This window comes from Cryptomeria japonica, chromosome 11 (assembly GCF_030272615.1).
Source record: "Cryptomeria japonica chromosome 11, Sugi_1.0, whole genome shotgun sequence".
NCBI classification, from domain to species: Eukaryota; Viridiplantae; Streptophyta; class Pinopsida; order Cupressales; family Cupressaceae; genus Cryptomeria; species Cryptomeria japonica.
In genome coordinates this window covers 727,444,455-727,471,784 of record NC_081415.1, presented here as the reverse complement: position 1 = coordinate 727,471,784, position 27,330 = coordinate 727,444,455, and the positions used below count along the sequence as shown (strand labels likewise).

Genomic DNA, 27,330 nt, shown 5'->3' with positions numbered 1-27,330 from the left:
TTCACCAACTCCAATTCTGAGAATGTTTTGAATATGCACTATGACGTGTTGATTGGTGATGAAAATTTGGATCTCTTTAACATCACCATACACTTGTTTGATCTCTTCAGTTTTGTTGTCAACTTTTTGTAGCATAAGGTTGAGCTAATTGACAAGACAAAGTGTTCAAACGATATGTGAATAACGTGCCTCAACCAATGTTTTTGACACTATAATATTTTGCATTACCCATCATGACTTGGACAATATTACTAGACCCCTCTATTTTAATGGCTACTATGAGGATGTTGGCAATAAATTGTGCATCCTTTATTTGCCCTTCACAATCCATGGGTTAAAACGCTGCCTCTTTAAGAGGCACTATAATTTCATTGATCAAGGGCCAATTTTTGACATCCTTCTATCCATTGGAAATAATGGACATCCTTGTCTTTTTCCAAAAGTGCCTAATGGGCGTCTATGAATCTTCTACAAGTTTCACCTTTTTTGCCAATAAGATGCTACACACCTCATAACTTGAGCCCTTGTACCTTTTTGGAGCCTCATTAATCTTGCTAACTATTTTTTGCCAATATGGTGAACCTTTGTACCTTTTTGGAGCCTCATTAATCTTGCTCATTATTTCTTGCCAATATGGTGCGAACAACATTGAAAGATAGACCGTTTGCATACATGCATCTTGCTATGTGTTGATTGGCAATCTCTTACAATTAATGTTGAAATGCCATTTCCAATGGTCCTTTTGCTTTCTTATGTGAAGTGGGCTCTTCTTGAGGCATGGTAAAAAATGTATGGTTCTCTACCACAACTTTAGGATTATAGGGGGAAGGAGGGAGGCTCGTTGTTGAAGATCCATTCCAGCCAAAGGATGACATGTTCTGTGGGCAATTGCCTCATCTGCTTGCTTTTGCTCTCTAATATATTCCAGGACTTGAGATGTTGGCATAGATGCATTTTCATGCTTGGACAAGCTTTCATACCCATTCTAGAAATACCACACAAGAGGACTTTCATTTGATAATATGAGGTTGCATTGTAGTTGTCAGACTTGGCAAAAACTCGGTGAGTCATGAAAAACTCGTGAGTTTTTTTGGGCCCTGAGTTTTCCAGCTAAAAACTTGTAGAGCTTTTGTGAAAAACTTGCCGAGTTTTTGGCGAGTTTTTCACAAAAAATCAGCAAGCATGTGGCAAGAATTTGGCTGTATAAAAAAAAGGGCCTAGACATGTCAAAAAATTATCTCTCTATATATTTTTATGGGGCATAGCCCCCGAACCCCCACTCCCAGCTTGTGGGGGAAGAAATGTTCCCTCACATCTCCTCCATGGTTGGGTTTTTCTCACATCTAACACCTCGTGCAACTTTCCATTGCTGCCCCCTCAAACCCATTTGTGTCTACACTCCCAAACCCCCACTAGTTGTTGTGATCTCATATATAAATTTGATTCCAATGAGGGGGTTTGGGAGTGGAAACTAGAATCGAATACTTAGACAACTAATTTTATCACTATCATAATATCATTGATCAATGATGAAATATCATACTATCAGTATCAAATATTCAAATGTAATTATTAGAAATTTAGAACCTCTCCCAAAGTTTTCACTAGACCAGGGAAAAGGAAGATGTAAAATATTGTAATATGCAATTTATGAATTATGGTGAATCATGATGTTCAAAAGCAATCTTCATAAATTCATAATAGTTGTTAGCTAACTATTATATCAGGATTCCACATGACGATGTGATTTTGTACTCAATTTGTATTCTAATGAATCAAACTTAATAGAAAACACTTTTGTACTCATTGGATACACCTTGTCATTGAATTTTGCAAAAAAGGCATTTCTAATGAAATTTAAGCAGTTTTTTAAGTTGCTGAGTTTTTTGCCGAGTTGTACTTTTTGGGCTTGCTGAGTCTGACTTTTCCAACTGTGGGTTGTATACCTCCCACCACCACCACTGCAAACCCAAACATGTTCCCCACCACCTAGAACCTACTATATCATGTCAACGTACTCTCCGCAATGGTAAATTTGGGTTTGTTTTGACGTAGTTTGGCCCATGGAGCTAGAACCAGCTACCATTGTGATTTTTGTGGCAACAAGTTTGAAAAGTAACACATTTGAAGCAAATGAAATCAAAAGTAAATATATATCTTCCCTCCTTTAATATTTTAAACATAAAATAATGAAAATAAATACGAGAGTTCATATATAAAAGAAAAGATGAGGAAAAAAGGTAAAATAGTTACTTTTTTTCCTAAAAAATATGTAATATCCCAGATGGAATTTTTTATATTATTTAATTTACATACAATGATCAGTACAAAATCACTGATTACACAGCTCTATTTGGGTAGAATGCATGTTTTTGAGTTGCTAGATTCTGAAATAATTCTGCCACAAAGTCACTTAAAATCTCCGTGGAATATAATGAGACAATTGTTAGGTCTGCTACAAAACCTTCTACTTGTTGATACCGTTTAACATACCATGAACTGCAGACTTTAGTTATGATGCCCACAATTGGTAGCACTAGGGAGAATATGAAACATCATACTTGAATACAAATATCCCCTGAAACCCTGGCCCAAATTGGAAGTGCAAATGTGGACCAATAATGAAGTTGCCACAATGATCAATGCTCTGGCTGTGACACTGATTATTAAGTGTTGTGCACCATAATCCAGACTTTGATCGCTGTTCTGACAACGGTACAAGAGCTGCATATACCGTGTAAATCCATCATATATCTAAGTTGTCCCCCAACTTGCAGCACTGCCCTAGAAATAATGATGCAATTTATATGTGGAACTTAGTGACTAGCTGCATGATACCCTTTTCACTGCTGCATCTATGATGTAATGTATCAAGAGCAACCAACAATTATAAGTAAACCATTATCATTCTCTAATGGCAGTTATTTATATGGTGGATGGTACCCAGCTGTTAGTTCATTCATATGCAGATCATAGCCACAAACATATACATTTCTGCCCAAAAAGAATGCAGAATTACTTCAGCAGTCACAGTGCCCCTTCAACACAAGTGTGAACTTAACATCAATTTGAAATTTGGTTCAGCCTATGAAATCAGTACGAGGAATTGTGGTTTTTTGTCCTTCAATCCCAGACCTAGAGGGTTTTTGCCCTCAGGTTAGTTGAACTGAAGTCTAATGCTCCAACAAGGAGTAGAAATCAGAAAATAGAATGGCTGGTCAATATGATTTCTGCATGCTTGACCTCTCTTAAACAGTATTTTCCTTCAAAAGACAACTTTTCAAATTTCCTTCATGACTCTTGATTGATATTTGAGATGAACTATTTAAAATAAACTTTAATTTTAAGGGACCTTATTTTATATTTTAACTTTACATGAGGCACTCTTTATTTTAATTTCATTTCATAATATCACTTAAGCAACCCCTTTTGTGACATTATGACACTTATTATTTTATTTTTATAATCCTATTTCCTTAGTGCAAAATTCACCAGGCTTACAGGAAATGGATGATAGGTGTTTGGGTTTCAACTTGGCTTCATTTCAAAAAGGAGCCTTTAAAATTTATTCTTCTATATGCTCTTTTTAACAGCAAATGGGTTCTTGCACAACGTAGGAATAGCAATGCAACTGCTTTGGAACCTTCAATGACTAGTCTTTAATTCAATTTGTGTAATGACAAGCAAGAATGAATGGTTTTCATCTTTTGCATTCAAAACAAGTTAAATGAGTTTGTTTTAGTGTGTCAAAATGGTTTAGATGACATTTTTAGGATAAGGGCTCATATGTTTATGTTTTTTGGTCAACCATCAAGTCAGAAAAAGAAAAGCAAAATTAAAATAAAAAATAAAATATTATGCTTTTTTGGGGTGGATTTGCCTGGGTTAACCACTTCTTGCTAAATGGACCTAGATTTGCTCGAATTTGCCCTACTGCAGACCTGGCTGAATCTAGGTCCGTTTAGGAGAACACCGGACAACCTTGTAGAGGATCCATCCCAAGACTTGGATTGGGTCCTAATTGGGTCCAAACTAAACCTAAGCTTTTTATTTCAAACGAATACATAACAAAGCATTGAACAATTAAATGTAGATACATCAATGCCAACAAAATTTTGAATAGGCTGTTTTAAAATATCAATTAGGAGCTTCAGCTTGTTCCCAAGTAAGGGATTTATTGGAGGATAGAACTTTACAAATACATTCACAACTGTTGATGTATAGCTAGGTCGGATCCCTTAGGTGGGCCGACCTAGTCAACCGAATTACTAATGGGCCTTCGGCCTTAGCAATTCGCCTTTGTATTGGGCACTATTTGAGCGGGTAAAGTAAATTCCTATAATTGTAACATGTAAAGGACTTCATGTAATGTGTGGCCCTAATTGGGCGTATGGGTTAATGTAACTTGTAACTCAATAGGTCAGGACCTATTGAATGTGTAACTTGTAAATTGGGGCAAGACCTATGTAATTTAAATTATGTAACTTGGTGCCAGTCTCTCCAAGGCTGACCTAGATCTTCAAGTGTTTAAAGGCATATAAAAGGGGAGCGACTTGAGGTCACAAAGATATCAAGTAAAGCGTCACATCTCTGCTACATATGCGAATTATGTAATTGTGATCTGCACAAGATAAGCAGCGAATCCGATCTTCTATTATCAGCGAGTCCCCTATGCATTGAGCGAAATTGTCTTCTAGCTGGGCGAACATCCTCCTAGGTCTGCCAAGCCTGCCCCAAGGCTGCCGAACCTGCTCCAACGCTGCTGAACCTACTTCAGGCTGTGCTACATCTGTTCTAGGGCAAGCGAACTCCCTCACATGATCTGCAATCAACAATCTGGGTGATTGTTTCAAGTCTGACCTGAACTGTGATTCAGATAAGTTCTTTGTATGCCCTAGAAGGGCAGTATTGTAATCTGCTGCTCTATCTAATCTAATCAGATCTGAGATTTTTGGTTGCTGGGTTTTTCCTCCAAGAGGGAGGTTTTCCTAGGGTAAATGTGTGTTATGCGTATGATTTACTTTGCATTCTGATTTTCTGTTCTATACTGCTAATCTGATTGCTAAAACTAACAACAAGAAGTTGTAGTGTCAAGTACATGTGCTAGAAATCCAAGTAGCTTCACTATGATCATTATATTTACTTTTATAATCATTCAAGTGTAACCGTAGTAGCATTATATGGAATGGAGATTGACTTAGCAAACCAAAATTATAAATGCAATTTAACTAGTTGGGATTTCGTCCAATGTAGCACAACAATTTTTATTGTTTTCTTTTTAAAACTAGAGGGGAGTTTGGGGCAGTGCCGCTTGTGTGATCCATCAAGTCCATATTAAATATTTTGAGGCCATAAGGACCATCGTGGCACACGCAATTTTTTTTTTATTAAATTTTTTAATGTTAAATGACTGTGTATTGTACAGTTTGCAGGAAACTTCTTCCTCTTTGGTGATTGCAATAGAGAATGGGTTAGGGTATTTATATGTTTTTTAGGTTGAAGGGCCATGGTTCCCTTCTCCTAGATCTAGGGGTCCTATATTTCCTTTATTTTTTATTTTTTAAAGTTCATAAAATCTATTATTTTGATGTGTGGGGATGGTAGGATGTCTTCAGATGTTTGTCCCCTAGAGGGGAGTGCCTCTAGGGATGCCCTCGCATTTGTAGGGCAATCCAGAGATGGACCCTGATGGGGACATTTCATCTTTGTCCTATTACCTCCGAGATGTACTAGTTCTAGGGAACAAGGTAAAACACCTATGGACGTGATCTTGGGGACATTGAATTTATGGTGGAAGACACTTCATTCTTGGATCTATTCCACTTTGTTAGTGTCTTCTTTGAGCTCTTGATGGATTATATCCTTGAGTGCTATGTTGCATGACCTAAATTGGAGAACTGTCTGACAAGGTTATATACATAGGCATTTCACATTCTTGGTTGTTTCTAAAGTCTTATGTGGGAGGGCTAAAATTGCTTCACTTAGTTGCACTTGCAACTCTATTTGGGTTATGTAAGGGCTGCTCCTATCATGTGTACCATCTTACTTGTAACCTATATAGATATATGCTAACATGTTTTTTCATATAGATAATAATGATTCTCTATAGTTGAAGCCCTCTTGAAACTGATAAGGTCTAGTGCCATTGTTTTTATATTCTTATTTGTCAGCCATATTGATGTATGTGATCATTTTGAGAAATTGTGATTCTTATCGAGATTACTTGGCATACAGTTGTTGCACTCTTGTAGAATGATCTTGAGTCATGGATGTTGGTTTTTGAGCCCCCTTTGTTATATTCATTTGGAATTGGGGGTTATACTACTATGCTTATAATTCATTATTTATAATATGGATTTCTTAATGATATAAAATGGTGGGTTGTCTTTTATTCAACTGTAGTCTTGGAGATGGGCTGCTTTTATTTACAATTTTGATTCAGTGTAGAGTGTGGATTTGAATAAATAGCTTCTTGCATGTTGTAGCCCTTAGTAGACGTCATGGATTAGATTCTCAAGGACAAGAGCATGACTTTGGATGGCTCATAAACCCTAGAGATGTTTAAGGTGGTTTCCTATTTGTTGAGCGCTAGGATATAATACTACCATGCAATTTGAAGTGACAGTAGCACATCTAGGCTGTTGGCAGCAAGGTGGGCATCTTAAGGGATTGTTTAGACATAGTGAATTGATATTCATTGTGCATTGCATTATGTTGCCCCATTTAATGAAACCTTTGTAGTTGGGTTTTGGATGAACCCTAATTTTCTTAGTTTTTAGCTGAATAATGTTGGGGAGATGCTACACCAATAGAAATCATAATGAGAAATTAAAACCCTTACAATTTACTCACTTGATATCAAGTCATTGAGCAATATGGACGTGATATAGATGTACTTCTAGTGTATATATTTCACTAGCACTTGCATCTATAGGAGATTCAAGAGGCATGCCAATAGGAAATGAAAGGTAAAACTTAAATGTATTTTTACATTATACAATTAGTTATATAACAATATAAATACATACAAATGTCATTTATATTTCTGTAATCAAATTCCTATTTACAAAATAGTTTATCCTTTTCATAATTAGAATAAATAATTGTTTCATCATTATAGATATATTTCGATTAAATGAATACATAACTGGTCATGACTAATTTGACAATCCATCGTATGTACCAAGCTCAACTTGTTGACTACAAAATAAATTACATTACAAATAAACTCTAGGATGGCACATTTCATGATTACAGGGTCATGCAGTCAACTTAGTTCAGAATTAATTGTATATAAAAAGGCATTAAATAAATTATGTACTTCCTATAAATTGAGGAAGGACTCATGAATATATGAACAAATGGGAAAAACAGGATGAGCACACACTTAAGAAGTTATGAAAGGCCAATAATTAAAATTTGACGAAGGTGCAGAAATACAATAAGCCAAAAGGGACTGGATTTGAAATGCTTGATAATTTTTAAATTTTCAATTGAAAACATATGATTTGGAACAAACCATGCAGTGATAGCCATTAATTGTGATCTTCATCCAACTCATAATTCTATCATTCATATGCAAGGATCTCAACTATCAACTGCAGATTCACAGACTCAGATTAAAATACCTAAAAATAGTCCACTATCATCCTACTCACGCTCTAGACAACAATTTGTAACCTGTAGTTTTACTATACAAAAACTAGAAACCCTAATAAGGTGTGGTCACACAGAGATTGGCTTTGGTTGCTCCTCTGTGATTTCCAGCTTACGACTGGGTCAAAAAAATTCAGGATATTATTTTAGACCAAAACTAATTACACAGATGGGAGCAACAGTTGACCTCGAGATTGTCATTTATATTTGTTTTAACTCTTCAATTTTATTGACATAGAGATTGCTTTGGTTGCTAGGAATTGGTTAATGTGGTAGTGAAGGGGCAAGATGGTGATGGCAGTCAAGAAATAGCTAAAGTGTTTTCAAAGGTTTGTAATGATATCTTAATATTTGATATAAAAATACTACCTATATAGCTTTTCCTATGTTTGCCTTAATTATTTTTATCTAGTCTCTGTTTTCTATTTCTATTAATGGTTTACTTGTTAATATGTAATGTTTGTTGTCCCTAATGCACTCTGATTTTCACCAGGCATTGAGGCTGCTTGAAAATGATAATACTGAAAGAAAACTTAGCAGCAACCAATATCCACACACAAGGTACTGGTCAAACACATAGGCCAGGCACGGATATTTATGCTTACTACTACAATATCAAAGATTCTAAATAAAGGATCACATAGGAAGAAAGAGCATGATAAATACAATAAATAACCAAAGATGAACAAACTTTTTTAATCAGCACAAAATTTCTTCTTAATCATATGTGATACCAAAAGGTGTTTGATAATATTAAAGAAAATTTTCAGGGCAAAGCCTCGTGAATAGAAGTGCAGGTCAGCTCTTTGCATTCTTCATATACCTTTTTGTTTAAATCTCATATATGTATTTCTAAATGGACACTAAATTTTTAGTTCAGCTCTATTATCTGTTGCCTTCAAATGAATTGTTCTAGAATACTGTTATAAATGTGTTTTCTTCACAAAACAAGAAATTCGAGGCTGTATTCTAATTATTGCAATTGAATCTGCATGCTGTTTCAACATACAGAAACTTTCGAGGTATTATCATTGGGCATTTCCTTTATTAAAACTATACTATCACTTTAAATCTGTCTCAAATCAAACAAGAGGGGAATCTCCTGTGGCCATTTTAAAAAAACCAAATAATTTAAAATATCTTTTACAAAATCAACCCTAATGGTTGTATCAGAGAAAGATCAGAAAATCATAGAAAGCATTGTAAAAATGATAGCAGCTAAAGTCTAACAGAATTGGTTCGAAAAGCGGAATAATTTTGTAGAATAACAGAAACGAATGAGTTTGCTTCCATATTAGCATGCATTATTAATGTTATTTGGTAGTCTTGCTTGAGAAGATTTGAATCGATGCAAATGTCCTACTCCAAAGCACGCTGATGGAATGAAAATGACAGACCACTCTATTTATTTGCATTTTGCGTGGTGAGGGGGTGGCGGTAGGGAATGTATTTGAGTGTTGACCACCATCGCAAGCATTAATTGAAACTTCTTCCCAAATCCACAGCGCTTATGCTGAGCCAGAGTAGATGGCGGACGTTAATGCTGGTGAGATGGAGGCAGGTGAGCTGGCCCAACTGGAAACATAAAATCATACCCAAAACCATCTTTAAAACATGTTTTATGGTTTCTGAAACCATGAAGAAGTTTCAGAGAGCGTGAGACAGGTTTTCCAAAGATCCCTACGCGAGCTTTTTCACAGGAGAACTAACAAGTAGTGTAAAATCTTAACAATAAATCTCATGTCAAGTAGCCTTTGCATTGTCATTCTTGGTATTTTGGAAATTGGAGGCATCAAGAGAAAAATTGTAAGTAGCTAAGTAGTCTAAGAAGATACATGACTTGGAATATCAATGAAATCTTAGCACCAACATCTTTGCATATAGCAAAGAGGTAAGGAATTTGGTCCTTATCTAAGGTTGCATGAGTGTTGCATAATATTACGGAAATTGAGCGCATAAAGATTACCAATATATTCATTAAAAATGAAACAAAAACCGTCTTATATAGGTTTACAATGAAGGACAACAAACCACATTATGGATTTGGGATAAAGAAAAGAACACACTAAAAGGAAACAAAGCATAAATTATATCATAAAGTCAACAATTTTTTGAAACCTACAATAAATAACTAATTGACCATTATTAAATAATAAATACTTTAACACCCTCTCTTAATGGTCAATCTGCTTACTACTCCAAGCTTATCTTGAAAGTTTACAACATTGTTAAGACCCAAAGACTTGGTAGGAATGTTTGTATTTTGATCCTCTATTGGACAATACTCCAACATAATTGATCCATCTTCTACAAGTTGTCTGATGAAGTGACAATGTATTTCCACACGTTTGCTTGTGGAAGGTTGGATTTTTGGGAAATTTGAAAACCCCTTGATTGTCATAGAATGTGGATCTAGACACAATTTGTGGCATCTTCATGTCTGAAAACATCCTTCTAAACCAAACTGCCTCACATGCTGCTTTTATTGCTCCTATTTTCTTTAATTGAATAAAGAGCTACTGGATGCCGCTTCTTGCTAGTCCATGTGATTGCACCTGTTGCAACGCTGAAAATATATTCAGAAGTGGATTTCCTCTCATCCATATAAATTGCCCTACCTAAAGCTGTAAATCCACACAGCCTAGAGCCTTTTCTTCTGTTGTATAGAATGCCAAAGTCAAGTCTCCCTTTCACATATCTCAACACCCTCTTTGTTGCAATCCATTGTTCCATCTTTGGTGCTGTTATGAATCTGGAAGTGAAACAACATAGGTCAAATCGAGTCTAGTGGCCGTAAGATATATTAGGCTTCCTACTGGCTGCCTATAAGTTGACTCATTAACTGTCTTAGAGTTAGTTTTGGCTGAAAGATTTAGTCTTCTTTCCATAGGTGTAGATGAGATTTGTAGTCTATCATTTTGAGTTTGTTGAGCAAACTCTTGACATTTTTAGATTGTGAAACAAAAAATATGCCACTTGTTTGCCAAATTTTTATACCTATCCAATAATGTAGGAGGCCTAGATCACACATGTCAAAACCTTTACTAATGTTAGACTTGATTTCATCTACATATATGATTGATAGAATGAAATCATTATTGATGCTTATGACATGCAGATTGAAATACGGAGGACTTCGTCGGAATGCTTGTTAAACCAAATACCTATCAATTTTGATGTACCATGCCTTGGGCGCTTGCTTGAGGCCATATAGAGCTTTTTTCATACGGCATAGGTCCTTGTAACCTTAAAACCTTGAGGTTGATACATGTATACTTTTCCTCTAAATTTTCATTGAGGAAGGCACTCTTTATATGAAGGAAATTGTGGTCACAAGTTGTAAAATCAGTGTTTTTGCATGTTTGCAGCCTCAGTGATCCTTTATGGGCATTTGTCTAACTAGTGTTGGAATAACCTTTGTCTGCAACAAAATTCATGAAACTTTCTTACTGATTTTCGTAAACTTTCTAATAGATTTATGTCTATTCCTTTGATATTATTGTTGCATTTAGAATCAAATTCTTGATGATTTAATGTATCAGGGATTTTGAGAAGCTTGAGAAGCATTTCTTGACGCCTCTGGTAGAAATGTTGGCTCCTGTTGCAACTTTAGGTGTGGAGAGCCAGGTTAATGTTTTTCCTTCAAGAAAAAAGACTTCTTTCTGCCATTTCCATAATAGAGAATGGAAACTATTGTTGACTATTTTGTGGTATGTGACTAGCAGATATGTTTAAGATAATGCTATGTTTGTTAACATACAGGTTCTGTACCATACTCCAAAGGCAGCCCATTCGTACTGGGATGAACAGTTAGCAAGCTATGTTTTACATGTCAAGGATCTTCCTTTCTTTGTATGTTCCTGAGAACCAGTACCAATTTTGTTTTTAGAAATACTGCATTGACATTACAATTCCCAATATAAACAGTAGAGTTTCAAGTCTTGAGTTAAAATTGATCTAATGCACCTCGTTTCATAAACATATGCTTATGCATTACTTTGTTAGTGTTTCATTTTTGATAACGTGAGCCTGGGAAATGTTTAGACTGATTTGAGGGATAGGATGGAAATTCACAAGGTACATGCATAAATAGGCTAGTGTGACCATTATTCTTGCTCTATTTGAGTTTTCTATCTGTGTCTGGATAGGATTGTATTTATGTTTATTAAACATCTCAAGCTTAATTTTATCTCTTAGTATATATCTGAATATGTTATGCTTAGACGCATGTGCTCCATATATGCTTCATATGGGCTACGTCACATCTATGCCCTTAGAGAGTGCTTTTTAAATGTCAAACTTTATTGCCAATATGTGCTTACGACGACTTAAGGAAATGTAAGGTCAGTGTTCTCTCTCAGAATTACTAACAAATAGTAAATACAAATGGAATCTTAGAGTTTATCTTTTATCTATGTCTGAAAGTATGATTTCCATCATCTGGATCTGTTTGTTATTCCCCCATCATCTTTCTTGCATTTATCATGTGTATAATCAAGAGTGCAAAGTTATCTAATGTAATGTCCCCTTATTAAGTTGTGCTACCTTGACCTAAGATCATAGATTAGTGATTACACAAGTTAGGATAAGGGATTTTTGAACTTACCAAGCAATTAACTTGTAAATGAAAGACTTGCCTTCAGGTCCTGCACATATCATACATAATAAACATATACAAACACTCTTATAATGGTTAGGTTTACAATTTAAGTCATACATACAAGAATCAAGGCATATTTATTAGTAATTATAAGACTTTGAGAAGAACATCACATTGCTACATAGCTTCTTGCCATAAACGATTTGAAGGGATTTTTGTCCTTTCCTCATTCCTAATCTTAATGGAGGATGGTAGAATTACTGTGCCAAGGGCGCGTGAAACAGTTTCCATGTGGATTCCCTCAAGGTTTCTTACCCATCTTGGGACATCCATTGAGTGACCGAATTACTCTGCTTCTCCCTCCATAAACCCCCTATCCTTTGTAGGCATTAGCAAAAGATTTAGGATCAAAACCCAACAACGTATCATCTTTAACAATATAGGCATGCATTTAATTCATAATCAGATACATAAATCAGATTACAAATTAAGCATAGTTATTATATAAATCAGAATGAACAAATATACATCTCACAGTCGTTAATTCAGATATATATATTGTATGCATTATATATCATATACCTCCTATATATTATATATTAATATAACACACACACACACACAGATATCTATCACCATATATCTAAATTAATTTAGATATTCAGAATTATATATTTTATTTCCCACAGTTACATCATACATGTATTAATGTCTTATGGCTGTCTGGCCTGTATGTTTATACCCAGATCTGATTCTTCAATGATCTTTCTTAGTGATCATCCCTCATATATCCTTCAGCATTCCTTACCTCTTAATAACATCATTAAAATTATATATACTTATTGCTATTCTCCTCTCGATGCCTGTTGTTTCACACAGTATACTTCTGAATTCCTACCAAATTGTCACAGCCAATTGAACTTGTTAAATATTAATATCTTATCAAATGTTAGTCTGAATCCCCTTTTTTCCTCCCTTGAATGCATGGGTGTTGTTCTCTTATACCCTGTCATCAGCTTGGAAGGTTATGTCTTCTCCCAAAGTGGTGACCATTGATTATCTGCTAATAATAACTAAGGCAACTGCACCTTTTCAGGGATTAATGACAATACTTGTCAGTATCATTAGTAAACACTATTCTTGTCACTTAAATAATTAATGAGATCGCTTCTATGTATGATTTGTTCTGAGCACAGTGAACTAAGTTAAAGTTTATGGTTCGCTGTCTTGTTAACTAGTGCCTTTCCATAATGATCGCTGCCATGAGGGATTGAGGGTGATACAAAATAGCACACACCGATTTGTTATGAAAGACGATTTCCACCCATCCAGTTCACTGTAGTTCTATAGACATAGTACCATGGTTAACAATGAAGAAAAGGAAATTGTGAAGTCTTACTGTTTGTAAGACATTTTGCAGAGATCACTCAATAGGTGATATTAATGTGATGACAGGGATATGATATCTAATTAAATATTAGTTCCCCCCCTCCTTAATGGTATTTTTGGTTTTGTAAATTTCAAGCCAAAATCAGGAACAACAAACAACGAAAAAAATAATTCAAGAGCTTCAAGGCAATAGTGTTACCTTGAGATCTTATTTATTTGATCTGCATTTAATATCTGGCAAGGCTTTGTGCAGAGAATGAATTACTCGAGAAGTACAGAAATTCATGTAAATGATTTGTCAGTTCATCAGATTACTTACATAAACTTCACTGGTTTTTTATGTCATCATTATCACCCTATACTAAGCAATTTTATTTGCTCCAGCTTCACTTGTTCTCTGCCCTTGCTTTGCAGGATAAGAATCCCTCTCCCTGTAATTGGATGTGTTAAAATTCCATACCATTTGTGGTGCAAAAGACCTTTAGAACTTTGGTGTATATGCTTGGTTGATCTTCCTGGCCAGTAACAAATCAAATCTAATATGTCTGCTATTTGCTGCCTTTGCAGGCTGGATATCTGGTATCTTCTATACGGTCTTGTACCTTCCCTACCAGGTGGTCCTATCCACCTTCATAACAATTTTTACAATGAATGGTTAACAAGTAGTCTCCTTTTGCCTGCCCTGATGTTTTGCAAATTTGTGTTCAATATCTATATCTGCATTTTCTGAGTAAGTGCCTTACGGAGGCTTACTAAGTTCTCTGATAGACCTTTTTATGCTGACTTTGTGTAAATTGTCTTGTTTGTGCTGGCCACTTGTTTGTGTAGGCATTCTTCCTTCATCTTGTTGTTTTTCGGTGCAGACTATCTTTCCAATGCAAATTGTCCATCTTCAGCTATGCATCTTACTTCCACAGGCTATATTCACCCTTTCTAATTGCCCTGCATCCATTGACTGCCCTTCCTTTTTGACTATCTTTCTCAAGTTGAGTCATGACTATCCTAGCACATCTTCCTCTCCTGGCTCTCTCTATCCATTTAACTGTCTTTCCTAGGTATGTTGAATTATCCAACTAGTCTGCTTCTCAAACCTTGGTGAAATTCCATATGCCATCTTTTATAGGCAGGTCATCACGTAGATAAAAAATTCTTGATTATGGGTGTTAGTGTTTTAATTCGTCTGTTTTTAGACAACACCAAATGGAACAGCAGATATGGTAGAACCATTAATCATATTACAAGGGGAAGCTCGTTGAGATCTAACTAAACCTAAAACCTAAAGTTATTGACAAAATTTATAAATATGAACACTGGACAAGATTTAAAAAGGGGGTTTCGCATTAAATGCAAATATCTAATTTGATTACGTTTTTCTCATTCTTGCAATGAGATTTTCAGATTTAACAAGGATGAAGAATTAAGTACAAATGGAGACAACTTTCTATTGGCTAAAACAAAAAACTAATATTTGGATGTAAGCAAATATTTAAAGGGAAAACAAACACAACTTATTATTCGATAAAACAGAAACCAATGTTTGGCTGTATACAAAGATTGAAAGGGAAAACAAACACAACTTACTATTGACTAAAGTAGAGACCAATAAATCAATACAATAGGGGTTGGTTAAATAGATAAATATCACATGATCCCAAAAACTAAATTACTAAGTGATACACAACTACTATTCAATTAATAACGAACATAAGTATAAAGTTTGACAAATTTATTCAATTCAATTTATTTGATGAAATTACAAACACAATGAAACAGTAACTTTAGTTGAACATTAGTTTCTGCAGCATAGACTCAATATCAATTTCCATTCCAAATTATATGCTCAAGGAACTTATTTATAAGCTCTCAAGAGACAGCTTTAAGGGATAAAATAATAATAAAATATTATTATATTCCCATAAAAGTACTGTTTCAAAAATGCTATCCCTATCTTTTGAAAAGGGGAAATAAAACAACTTTAAAGCAATCAAATTCTTGAACAATTAATAAAATAAAATTTATAATAATAAGCTCATATCTATCTCCTCTGGAAAAATAACAGTTTTTGCCACTAAATTTTTTGAAAACTGAAAATAATTTTTGAAATCTTTTGGAGTCTCTAAATTATTGCAAACTCTTTTTCAAGCCAACAAAAATTGTTGAAATCCTATCCATTAATATGAAATTGATGATTGCCTTAGAAAAAACAATTTTTTGAAAAAGCAACTTTTTGAAAATAGAAAGTTGGATTTCTGAGCTTCTCTTATCATTCCTTGAAAAAATCATATCTGCCAAAAATAGCAATTTCTAAAAATAGAGTTAGTTCCAGAACTAGATGGGTTTTCGACTCAACACTAAAACATTGACCATGGGATTATGACCAACACACAATTTTGGATTCTCCTATGCTTGGAGGAGTTTTGTCATGGCAGAGCTAGTCCAAAAATGTAGTTGTAGGGACTTTTGGGTGGTGACGCCAGCTGGAAATTGTAGCTCATATTTCTCCTTTTAATCCTTGGTGGAGATCATTTAACTTATTGCTAGTTTTTTGATTATAGACAAAACTCTGGAGTGGCATTGCCACTCCAAAAGTGTGCCTCACTTTATGTTTATATCCCCTCAAATGTTTGTTGTGCTTTTATAGGCTATTTGCCACCTTTTCTAACTTAATTGAAACTTTTGGGTAGTTAAGCTTCTCCAAAAGTGCACCTCACTTTATGTTATTCAAGTGGCTTAGCTTTGGTATGGATCGCTAACACTCTTGCCACCTTAGCGTGTTTTCATAACAACTCTGACACCTTTAAAGTGCGTTTTTCCCTTGGCTTTTCCACTTAGATTCTGTCATGTTTTGACAACTAAACCTCGTATGAGCTTGGCACATTTCACTAATGGTATGCCAAGATTTAAGTTGCAGTTTTGCTATGGCTTTTACAGTTGAAAGGCCCAATTTTGCTTGCCCTCTTTGCCTCATAAGCTTGGTGCATTTTCGGTACTCATTTGACACTTCATTGTTGTGATTTTCTAAGGATGAAGTCACTTGAAAAATACAATTTTTAATTCTTTTACTGTGGTCTTGCCAACCATTCTAAGTGCCATCTTTTTAAGCGATATTACTACTCTCTTTGGCGTGGTTCTCTACCAACTTGGTTGTCATTTTGAACTAGCTTTGCCACTGGGAATTTGCACCGTAAATCTGGTTTAACTTGACAACATAAACTTTTACCTTAGGCAAAGTTTAATCAACTAATTGGCAGGTGAAAATCACTTATCCACATGCCACTTTTCCTCAAGTCTTGGGTGGGGATTGCATATGGTATTGTCAAGGAATTAGTGTACCTATATTTGTTTGGTGTTCTTGTTATGAATGATGGCTGAACTAGTCACAGGTTCCTGCTGTGTTTGCTGTTCTTAGATGCTTCTGATCCTTTCTTCCTTTATTCTTGACCTCCATTGCTATATCACTTGCTATATTGTCATGATTGCATTTCTTTAGTTGGAAGGACCCAAGACAAGATAATCCTGACAACCTGACTGGGTAAGCAACAATTGACTTGTTTTTGATGTAATTCTAAAGATTTACTGACAATTAACTGAATTATTTTATTAAAGGCCCCTAAAAACAAAGTATTGTAGGGGTATCAACAATGAGAAAATAGTAAATGATTTTTATTCAAGTGTTCTTGTCCACAAATGTCATTTACTGTTTGCAGGTCATCTTGCCTCACCTTATTGTTTTCCTTTTGCAGATCATATTTCCTGTACAGTTTATTTTGCTTCAGCTTTTTATTTTCCACTGGCTGTCTTCTCTCTCCTAACTGTCTTTCATTCACTAACCATTTTCCTCATTTCATCATCCTTTTGAAGTTGACTGCTGTGGCTAACCTAACATTCCTTCCACTCTTGTCTGTTCCTCTTTATTTAACTGTTTTTCTTGATTGAATTTTCTAAGTAGATTTTCCCTCAAACTTTACCTGTCCCTCAAACCTTATTCATCTCGCATAGGTAAGTCAACTTTTACAGGCAAGTTGGCATCTTTTTAATTAAATTTGGATGCTGTCATTCTTATATACACAGATTATCTACTGCTTGTGCAGAGTATTTTCGCTCACCTTACTGTCTTTATGATGCAAACTATCTTTCACATGCAGATTGTCTTGTGTTAGCATTACATCTTACTTCTCCAGGCAATCCTCTCCCTCCCAACTGTCTTGCATCCCCCGATCATCTTTCCTGTCTCAAACATCTGTCTCAAGTTGATTGTTGTGACCAAGCCTAGCATTCATTTCTCTGTTGTCTCGCTGTCTATACATTAACTATCTTGCCAATGCCCAGGTTAGTTGAGTTCTTGAAGTAGAGTGCCCCTCAAACCTTGGGAACCTTTCACATGTAGGTTATCCTTTACAGATAGGGTGTCATTATTTTCAAAAAGTTGCTATTTACTATGGAAAAAATCGTAATTTTTTTTATTCTGTCTTATTTGTCATTATTTTCAAAAAGTTGCTATTTACTGTGGAAAAAATTGTAATTATTTCTATTGTGTCTTCCTTGTCCATAAACTTCACTTTTACTAGAATGTCTTTCCAGAATCTCCTCTATTTCTTTACACAAAATTTTCTCCGATCGCATAGGCGAGTGGAAGGAAACATTTTACTTTACTGCAATTGTCTTGGAAAATGACAGCAAATTTCCACAAAGAAGCTTAGTGCACTATATTGTCTTCACTTGGTCTTAGTCGTGGTTCTGCTTCCCTTAAGGTGTGCTACCAACTAGTTTGTGTTGGTTTCCATCATTCAACTTCTTCATTATGCTCTTTAAATAAAACAAAGATCCAAATATTTCCTCATTCAAGCATCTTCTGATGAAGATTGAGTTTATGAACTTAAATTAAATTTGCAGGTTTATGTAATTTAATTATCTTTGTTCCTGACTCCCTAATAAACTGACACAAGTAATCACTTTACCTCCTTTTAGGTGTATCAGACACAAATTGTCATCCACCACTTCATACTCATGAAAGGGAGAATTCTTGTTGCATATACATTGTACAATAGACAATTTGCAGATTATCTTTTCTATTGATGTTTGCAATTGATTTCTTTTTTCTATTTCTCCATTTTTTCTTCTTTCTTCACGTTGAAATTAAAGGGCAAAAAATCACGTTGAAAATGGTTGCATTACTTTTTGGATTTTTCAGTAGTGGTCTTCAATGGTGAAATAAGATATTAGAGATTCTTGAAGAAAATAAAAGGTTTAATTAGAATTAAAGTCAAAAAAATTGTTAGCCCATTTTGGGCATTTGTTTTAAGTATAGCTTTTTGTAGGCATTACAAGAGGGAGATTGAAAGTTGGGGGAACCTGAGAGGTGTCCGAACTCAATTTTCTCTTGAAACTCCATCCATCAGACACATGTCAGGGAGCTTTGTTACTTAGGTGCAAAGTGAAACATCATTTGATTGATCAATATCAATGACAGGTACTATTCTAAACCTTTGTCGTTGTATCTTGAACAAGGTGGAGTTTCTAACTCTTGAAACTTCAAGGCAATGCCCTGGAGAACATTTCGTGCAGCTCTAGATTTTCAATGAAGTGTTTCTAAACACTATACTTATTATTCAATTTCCTTCATCCAGGGAGCAATCTTGGTCATCTAGGTAGTGATTGTGGACAAAACTACAAAAAATTCCAAAAATAATATTTCGGCATATAATATGCTTTTTTTTAATTTTCCATTTTACTTTGGGATTTTGGTTTACTTCTTTAGTAATTGTTAAGTTTCTGCAATGTAAATAATCTATAAAATAGATGGACTCTCTCTTTTGCAATGTAAAGCAATAAAATAGATGGGCTCTTTCTTTTGCAGTGTAGTCCTATTATTAACCAATTTCAAGTCTTGTTAATTTTTTATTTTTAGATTGTTCAGGTTCCCTTAATAATGTAGGGCTAATTCAGGAGGCATAAGAAGTAGTTCACAGCCTTATGTTTTCAACCAATATCTGCAGTTGGAATTTTATGGACTGTCAAGGAGTTATGGTCCTGTCAAGTGTCTAAGCTATTTGCCCTTGTTTGACAGCTCATTTGAATTTTTCAGGAAACATGTCAGTTCTGTGAGGGACGTGTTGACGAATGTTTTGTGACCACACCAACACAGAATAAAGTTTTCCAACAGCTACCTTATCCTCTCTTGATCAAAGTCAAATGTATGCTAAGATTGCAGGAAGATCATATGATGACTCCAAGGTTCTGATTGCGTACTACGTACTAGTGACTTTATGTGCATGTAGGCTCGTGTGGCTTTGATGTTTGCTGGTAATCCAAGGGGACTTACGTTTGGATCATTCTTTCACTTCTTTGCTGTGGCTAGAACTTCATGATCGGATATAGCAATGAATCAAACTAGAATGAACTGAAATTAAAGGGGAAAGGGTTTAGGAAAAACTACTCTAAAACTAAGAACTCAGTAGATAGCAATGTCTAGGATAGGATCAACCACACTTCACTTTGCCACGTCGAGACAACTACATGAAGTGGGTGTAATCTTTAAGGATTGTGTTTGAAATATTTCAAATCATCAATGAATACCATCAGAGAACAACATCCATTCAATAATTCAGATTTAATGCACACATAAAATGGCTCAGTCCAACCATACATTGTTGATAACAATCAACTACCAACAAAAGGTATGAGCACACGATCTTCTCCCTAAAACACTACAATCAACTTCATTCATCTATCTGCTTGGAAAATAAAATTCTACTCGAAGTGAGGAAGGTGAAACCATGCAAGTTTTGAAAAATAATTTAAGTGAACACCATCAGAGAACAATGTATCATTGTTATTATCTCAATAACTTATCGCAACAATTTCATACAAATCTCCCTCCTTTACAAATGAAGGGGTCACCCTCTTATATAGGCCTCCAACCTTGATTACATGCAAACCCTAATTAGGGTTTGACCCAAAAGATTCCATACACATGATACAACAAGATGGGAATAAACATTAATGACCCATTATGCCCATTACATTCCTTCCAAAAATGGCATCTATTGTGCATTAAATGCACCACTTCTTTAAAATTTGCCTAATTTGTAACAAATGCCCCATCAAGCTAGAATCGCTTGTTGTGCAATAAATGCACCATCACCTCTTGGAATATGGTAGCCGCCATGCATTAAGTATGCCACTACTCGGTCAAGATGTCCACTAGCAATAAATGCGCCATCATGCTGCCATGCACTCGATAGATTCTCGCCATGCAAGTGGACCCCGCCGTCATAGGAACTTTATAACTTTCCGGGTTGCACTTCATTAATGCAGAATAGTCACCAACTCATCCTTTACAAGAATCTTTCCATTCCAGGCTCAAAAGACATTTCGGAAGATTTCCCGCCTTGGAAGAATTTTAGCAATCTTTTCCACTTTTGAAGGATTCCTAAACGTCTGTAATTCTGGAGAGAGAAAATCTTTCCAGAGAGATTTTTTGCCCTGATGGAAAATTTCTGTGTTCTTGCGCATGCTTTGTGTTCTGAAGGAGATTTTTCCATCAACTGACCTTTTTTTCCATGTCTGAGGAATTTGTCAACCTAAGTCCTAGAGAGAGAAAATCTTCTTACTTAGCTAATTTTTCTTGTGCCTTAAAATTCTTCACCTTGGGTGCATTTCTTCCCTAAGGAAGGAATTTTGAATTTTGAATTTTCCTCCTTCAATGCGCATTTTGAGCTGGAGAAGAAATTTTGGAAATTTGTTCCTTGAGGAAGGAATTTCTAACACTTAGTCAATTTTTCACTTTTTCTAAGAATTCTGTCCTGAAGGAAGGAATTTCCAACACTAATCAATTTTTCACTTTCCAGGAATTTCTTCATCTTGGGTGTAATTTTCTCCTTGAAGAAATTTTTGATTAATTCATCACCTTTCCTATTTTTTAGGAATTTTTTCCATTTTGAGCTTTGGAATTTAGGAGAGAGAAAATTCTTTCCTCTTGATCAATTTTTTCCTTTGCCTTGAAATTTCTTCATGAATTTTGTTTTTGGGAAAATTTTCTTTTTGGGGAAGAAATTTTGAATTCTTCCTTGAATTAATTTCCATGCCCCTCTCTCAATGCGAATTTCATCACGTGGAGGAATTCATCATCAGGAAGGAAATTCCTTCCTTACCCCTGCCTGGCCGTTGGATTGACCCTGTGGAGGAATTCTTCCTTGGGAAGAAATTCCTCCCCCTCCTTAGTTTGGTGCTCACCTCCTTAGACTAGGCGCTAGAATGGCATGTTGTAGGAATTTTGTCATGGAGGAAAAATCCTCCATGATCCCATTTTGGCACTCATGCATCCATCTTGGGCGCTAGAAACACCTTGGGCGCTAGAAACACATGGTGAAGGAATTTTGGTCAAGGAGGAAAGTTCCTCCATGACCCCAATCTAGCGCTCCACTCTTGGGCTTGGGCGCTAAAATGACATTGTGAGGTTTCCTTGTCTTGGAGGAAAATTCCTCCAAGACCCCCTTTTGGTGCCCATCCTGATTTGGTATACATTTTGCCAATGAAAGGATTTTCATGATTCTTCTCCAAACTTAACCAATTTTTTCTCATTTTCCAGATTTGGATGCCAATTTGGGATTGAAGTGGATTTTCTTTGCCTTACGAGATTTTCAATGCTTTCCACTTTAGGAAAGAATTCCACGCTTAGTCATTTTTGATCAACTGTTTGCTTTTTCAACTTTTTTGGATTTAGGCAAATATTCAGGAATGTTTAGTCTTCAGTGTCGAGACCCTTGCCTGTGTTATACCTGCCAAAAATAGACTTACTAAAAATAGTAAGTACTTCAAAACGTCAAAACTAGGGCAAATCGGGACATAATGCCACTTACTAAAAATAGAAACTGCTAAAAATAGTAAGTTTGATTTTTGGCAAAATAAAGACAATCCGGGAGGCAGTGAAATTCGCTAAAATATAGGAACTTTCTAAAAATAGACAGTTGCTCAAAATTCGTTCAAATTTCACTGGTGGCTTTCTTGAAGGGTCTTGATTCCAATGCAATGTTCAGTTTTTCCAAAACCCTAAGGGAAAGACCTCAAATCCAAGTCTGAAGGGCAAAACCCTAAAATATTTAAATAAACCAAACAAGCTCTAGACTTAGCCAAATTTACTCAAACGTCTGCAGCCAAATTTACTCAAACGACTTGTAGACTTGATCAAATTCACCCAAACACTTGCAAACCGAGGAGACCGAAGAGACTGCCCCAAAAAGACCCAAAGAACTGAAACCAAAAGACCAAGTGGACCTAAAAAGTAGGGGGTCCCCATTTGCAATGGGGCGATGTGTGAAAACGTCACAATAGGACAAGTCTTGGATTCTCAATGTTAACCCTTTGTTTACTATTTTTAGTAAATTTTTAGCTTTTGCAATTTAAACATATAAAATATATGGACTCTCTCTTTGCAAAGAAATCCGATTATTAGGCAATTAAGTCTCGTTCAATTTCTATAAATTAATGATACATCAAGTCCATAGCTATTGTTTTGTCACCTGAGTTACAAGTCAACTTAATGTGTTACAGAGAATGAACAATACTGATTTTTTTTGGATAGGTAATACCTGAATGAAAATTGCTACATGATATAATTTTATTGGAAAAGAGAGTATTAAAAGAAGGCAATTTTTTGTGGGAGATGTATATTTCTTGAACTTTGATTTCTCCCTTCAAATCCATCTATTTTATACTTTTGAAACTGGTATTGCTGAAAACCCTTGATAAATCCAGATTGGCCCAGGCAGGGGTCTGATCCCTCTTTCTACGTCTAGTCTGGTTTTGGCCTTGACCTGGATAATTGGCCAGGGTACACCTAAGATTTACCTATGCAGATAGACTAAATGTGCAGACCTGGAATGAAAATTTCAGGTATTAAGAAAAACTTCATTTAAAAAAAGTAAAAAATTATAAAAACCCCTAACAAACACTAACGATGATGATGATTATCCTTAATCTGCGTGACTCTGCTTTCTATGGCTGCCAGTTCTTTCCTGGGACATGAAGTTATTGACGGGGTTGCAGAGCAAGGCAAGGAGACTCTGCAACACTGCCTTGGGCATCTGCATTCCATTATGGAAAACCAAGGAAAGCTGGGCCATGGTATTGAAGAATTTGCTGCAGTTTTGAATTTGAAATTAGCAGGGCCATGGTATTAAAGAATTATTGCTGTTTTAAATTTGAAATTATCTTCTGCTGCTAGGATCAAGGAGATAAAATGCTATGATGATGAGTCAGAGGTTCCCCCTGTGGAGGGGAAGAAGATTCAATCTTCAAAATGTTATTTAGAGTCCCACACCTTTTATACTTCCTGGGGTGGTGCCATGGTAATTTGCCCCAGCCCCAAAACACTGGATATGTGAACTATTTTATAGTAATCAAATATGCAGTTCTTTTGAGAAAGAAGTATGATGAAAAATATTTTGAGGATCTGGTGAACCTACTGCTACTAGAATCCAGTGCTTTGATGCTTTTTCGCAGCCCTTCGGTACCTAATCCAATGCATATTTAGCAAAAAAACTGTGACAATAATTTTCGATCTCTATTGATTTTACATGTGCAGTTGCACTAGAAGAAAAACATAGCAGTAGATTTCAAGAAAAAATGTGCTGATGAATGCTGGAGAGATGTAGAAGTTTCCATGCAGTCACCATATATCATGGGAAGTGTTCAGGTATTTTTTGAGGAAGGAATTCCTCAAACTTTTGGAGATAAGTTCCTCTGCCATGTTGTTGGAAAGGATGCTTGAGTTGTAGGAGCCCTTCTAACTTACGATATTGATTTAGGTGTGGAGTGAGAAGTGGGGTGGAATACAAGATAGATGCATGTAAGAGAGCAAGGAAAGTGGTGGTTAGAGATGATTTTTTGGCAGTTGTGAAGTTTATTGTGTCCTTTGTAGCAACTATTGTTAATGTCATTTTATATGGCCATCTAGCCTTGGAGAGATCTGTAAGACTAATGATAGTATGCTTTGAAGGCTGCAATTTGTGATAGAGATTCTGCCTTAACATTGCTTCTTGATTACATTCAACCGTGGTCAACATAGATAGCAGACGTTGAACACCTCACTATGCCAAGGAAGCATACACAGTTAAATCCCTTATCCCAAATGGTTTATGGAGAGACTTGTGAGTTAATCTTCCATCGATGATGAGGTGAAGAAGGGCTTATTTATGTCCCTTGAGATTTAAAAGAAAAGAGACTGCAGAAATTCAGATATGGTGGCCAGCATTCAATATACTTAATGCCTATAAGAGGTGGCTAGGAGGGACAAATTGAATTATCAGATTGTGGTGGCGAGAGACAATGTTGTAAACACTTGTCATTTGTATCATTTCTCGGGTTGGTGGCTTCTCTGTGCTAAGAAGCATTAGTCTGCTTATAGTGCCATCCACTCTATCAAGAGGAATATGCTTACCCATTAAAGAAGGAAATGGCTAGTTGTCTTACATGGTACCTAGGATCTTTAGGACTGTCATATGACTAAGTATTGATTGAATATGATAATAAGTTGGGATGTTGAACCTGAGGAGCTGGGCATATAGATGAGAATTAAGTGCAGCTAGGATTGGTTGCAATCTTGGATGATTAAGAATCAAATAGTAATGACAAGGAGGAGCTATTGTAGCTCATAGGACATGTTTAGATGACAACTCTGATTATTGATCTTGCTGCTTAGCATTTTTTCATGGCTTTGTTACACTTTGTATTTTGTTCATTGAGACACTACTGTTATAGTTATCACTATGATTTGAGTCAAATCACTCGTTATGACAAATGGATTTTATAGGGCACAGATCTGTGGTATTGTCTTACCAACTGCCAAACTCATTTCCTTTATTTTCTTTTATCTGTGTCCTTAGTTGAACAATTATGGCAAGCTCTTGAATTCTTTGGGATTTTTTAATATAGTTTGAGCAAATTGCTTGTATACCCACTGATGAGATCATGTGCTAAGTGTTTGCAGCTCTTGCATTGAATATTTGAGGTTCTCTTTCTCTAAAATTTTAGTGGATCTGGTCATTGTTTAGCTCAGTATTAATTTATTTTCTAAAACACGTGATAGAAAATCTGAGAAAAGTAAATGCTGCAATTTCAGAAATTTTATTGAATATTTGAGGTTGTCTTGCTTGCAACTTTTAAATTTTTAATAGATTTGGAAATTGTTTATTTACTTAATGACTGAAAATCTGGGGAAAATAGATTCTAACAGACTATGCTCAGCGATTGAGATCTGGAAATTCTTTTTTTTTTTTCAAGTCTTATTTTGGGAATTACTGGTCACAGAATGTCTCCCTTGATATTAGATTCTATAATGAAAAGAATTCTGTCCATTCCCAAAGTGTGAAGTTCAGGACTCAATTAGCTACTACAGCCCTCATTGTCTGTATTTTTAGGTGTACAACTTTGTGTAGCAACTATTTTTCTTTGTTCTTTTATCCTGAACATTTACTAGAGTTTGACTGTCATCAATTCTTGGCTTGAAACAACATTTTTTTTTTGTGTTGGTGCATATTTAGCTTATTACACTTGCATTAGTGTGCACCTAGGATAAGCTTGCTTAGGTAGGTATTATCTTTTTTGCACATAAGAAGGCATCTACTTAGGGTTAGGGCTAGGAGGGTAATAACACGTGATTGTACTTTCCTTGTTTGGTGAAATGTTGTACTATATTTCTGTACATCTCCTTTATTCCACATTATTTATAAGTACATTCACTTGGCAGTATGTCCTATAATTGCTACCCTCTTGCTCTCATTTGAGCATTCTCTACTTTTTGCATTTGCATCTTTATGCTAGTGGAATATCTGTGTCTTGCATCTTCAGTCTCCATTGTCATGTGCAATTTGGCTATCATGACTTGTTCTTGTTGTCAAAATCTTGGGTGTGCATAGACATCTATGCAAATCTTCTAGTTTGATTTTGAATGATCATTTTCTTAATGTCGATTGTTGTACAGAGATAAACATCATTGGGATCCATTTCGATTGGCTTTTGGGAACCCTCTATTTCTATGCACATGAACAAATTCTTATGTGCATTGCACTTTGTGTTGGAGTGAACCATTTACCTATCTTGGATGGTTTGCTCTTGTTCAAAGGCAACATTTTCTATAGTGCTGTGGATTTTTCCCACTTACCCTTCACTCTTTACTCATCCTTAATAACAATCATGTACTGATAGGCTTCTCCCATTGCCTTGACCTAGGCTACCTTTAATTTGGATTGAATGAATGGACATAGGTTGCTGTGATACTTGAAAACTCTATGTTGCTTTAACTCAAATTTTCCTAACTTGACAAACAAGTCACAGATGGCATTAGTGTAGGTGTAGACTGATTGGTCATGTCCTTGCACAATTGTTGCCACTGAATGTACTGGTCATCACATACACCTTCAAGATAATATTCATCCTTTTAGGCTTCCAAGAAATTTTCCAAGGTAGGCTCAATTTTCCTCAAGTTTCATCTTCCTCCCAAAGTGCCCACCACTTCTTAATGGGTGGGCTAAGATACTTTAAAAGCGCAATCTAGATCTTTACTCATTAGAAAAGTCATTCATAGAGAAATATGACTCTAATTGATTTAACTAGCTGTCTACAACATCTACATCTATTTTACCCTAAAGCATACAAATGCCTAAATTCATTTGGAATCTAGGGGG

The 27,330-nt window shown here is 35.6% G+C and overlaps 1 protein-coding gene across 3 annotated transcripts in view; it reads left to right on the top strand.

Annotated features, from left to right (window-relative positions):
• LOC131050824 (uncharacterized) overlaps positions 1 to 27,330 on the top strand; it is a 130,155-nt gene that overhangs the window by 4,909 nt on the left and 97,916 nt on the right. For all 3 annotated transcript variants that reach the window (XM_057985112.2, XM_057985111.2, XM_059214024.1), the window contains exons 3-4: positions 11,199 to 11,283; positions 11,419 to 11,508. In XM_057985112.2, the coding sequence (XP_057841095.2) occupies positions 11,199 to 11,283; positions 11,419 to 11,508 (175 nt within the window). The remainder of the gene's footprint in view (positions 1 to 11,198; positions 11,284 to 11,418; positions 11,509 to 27,330) is intronic.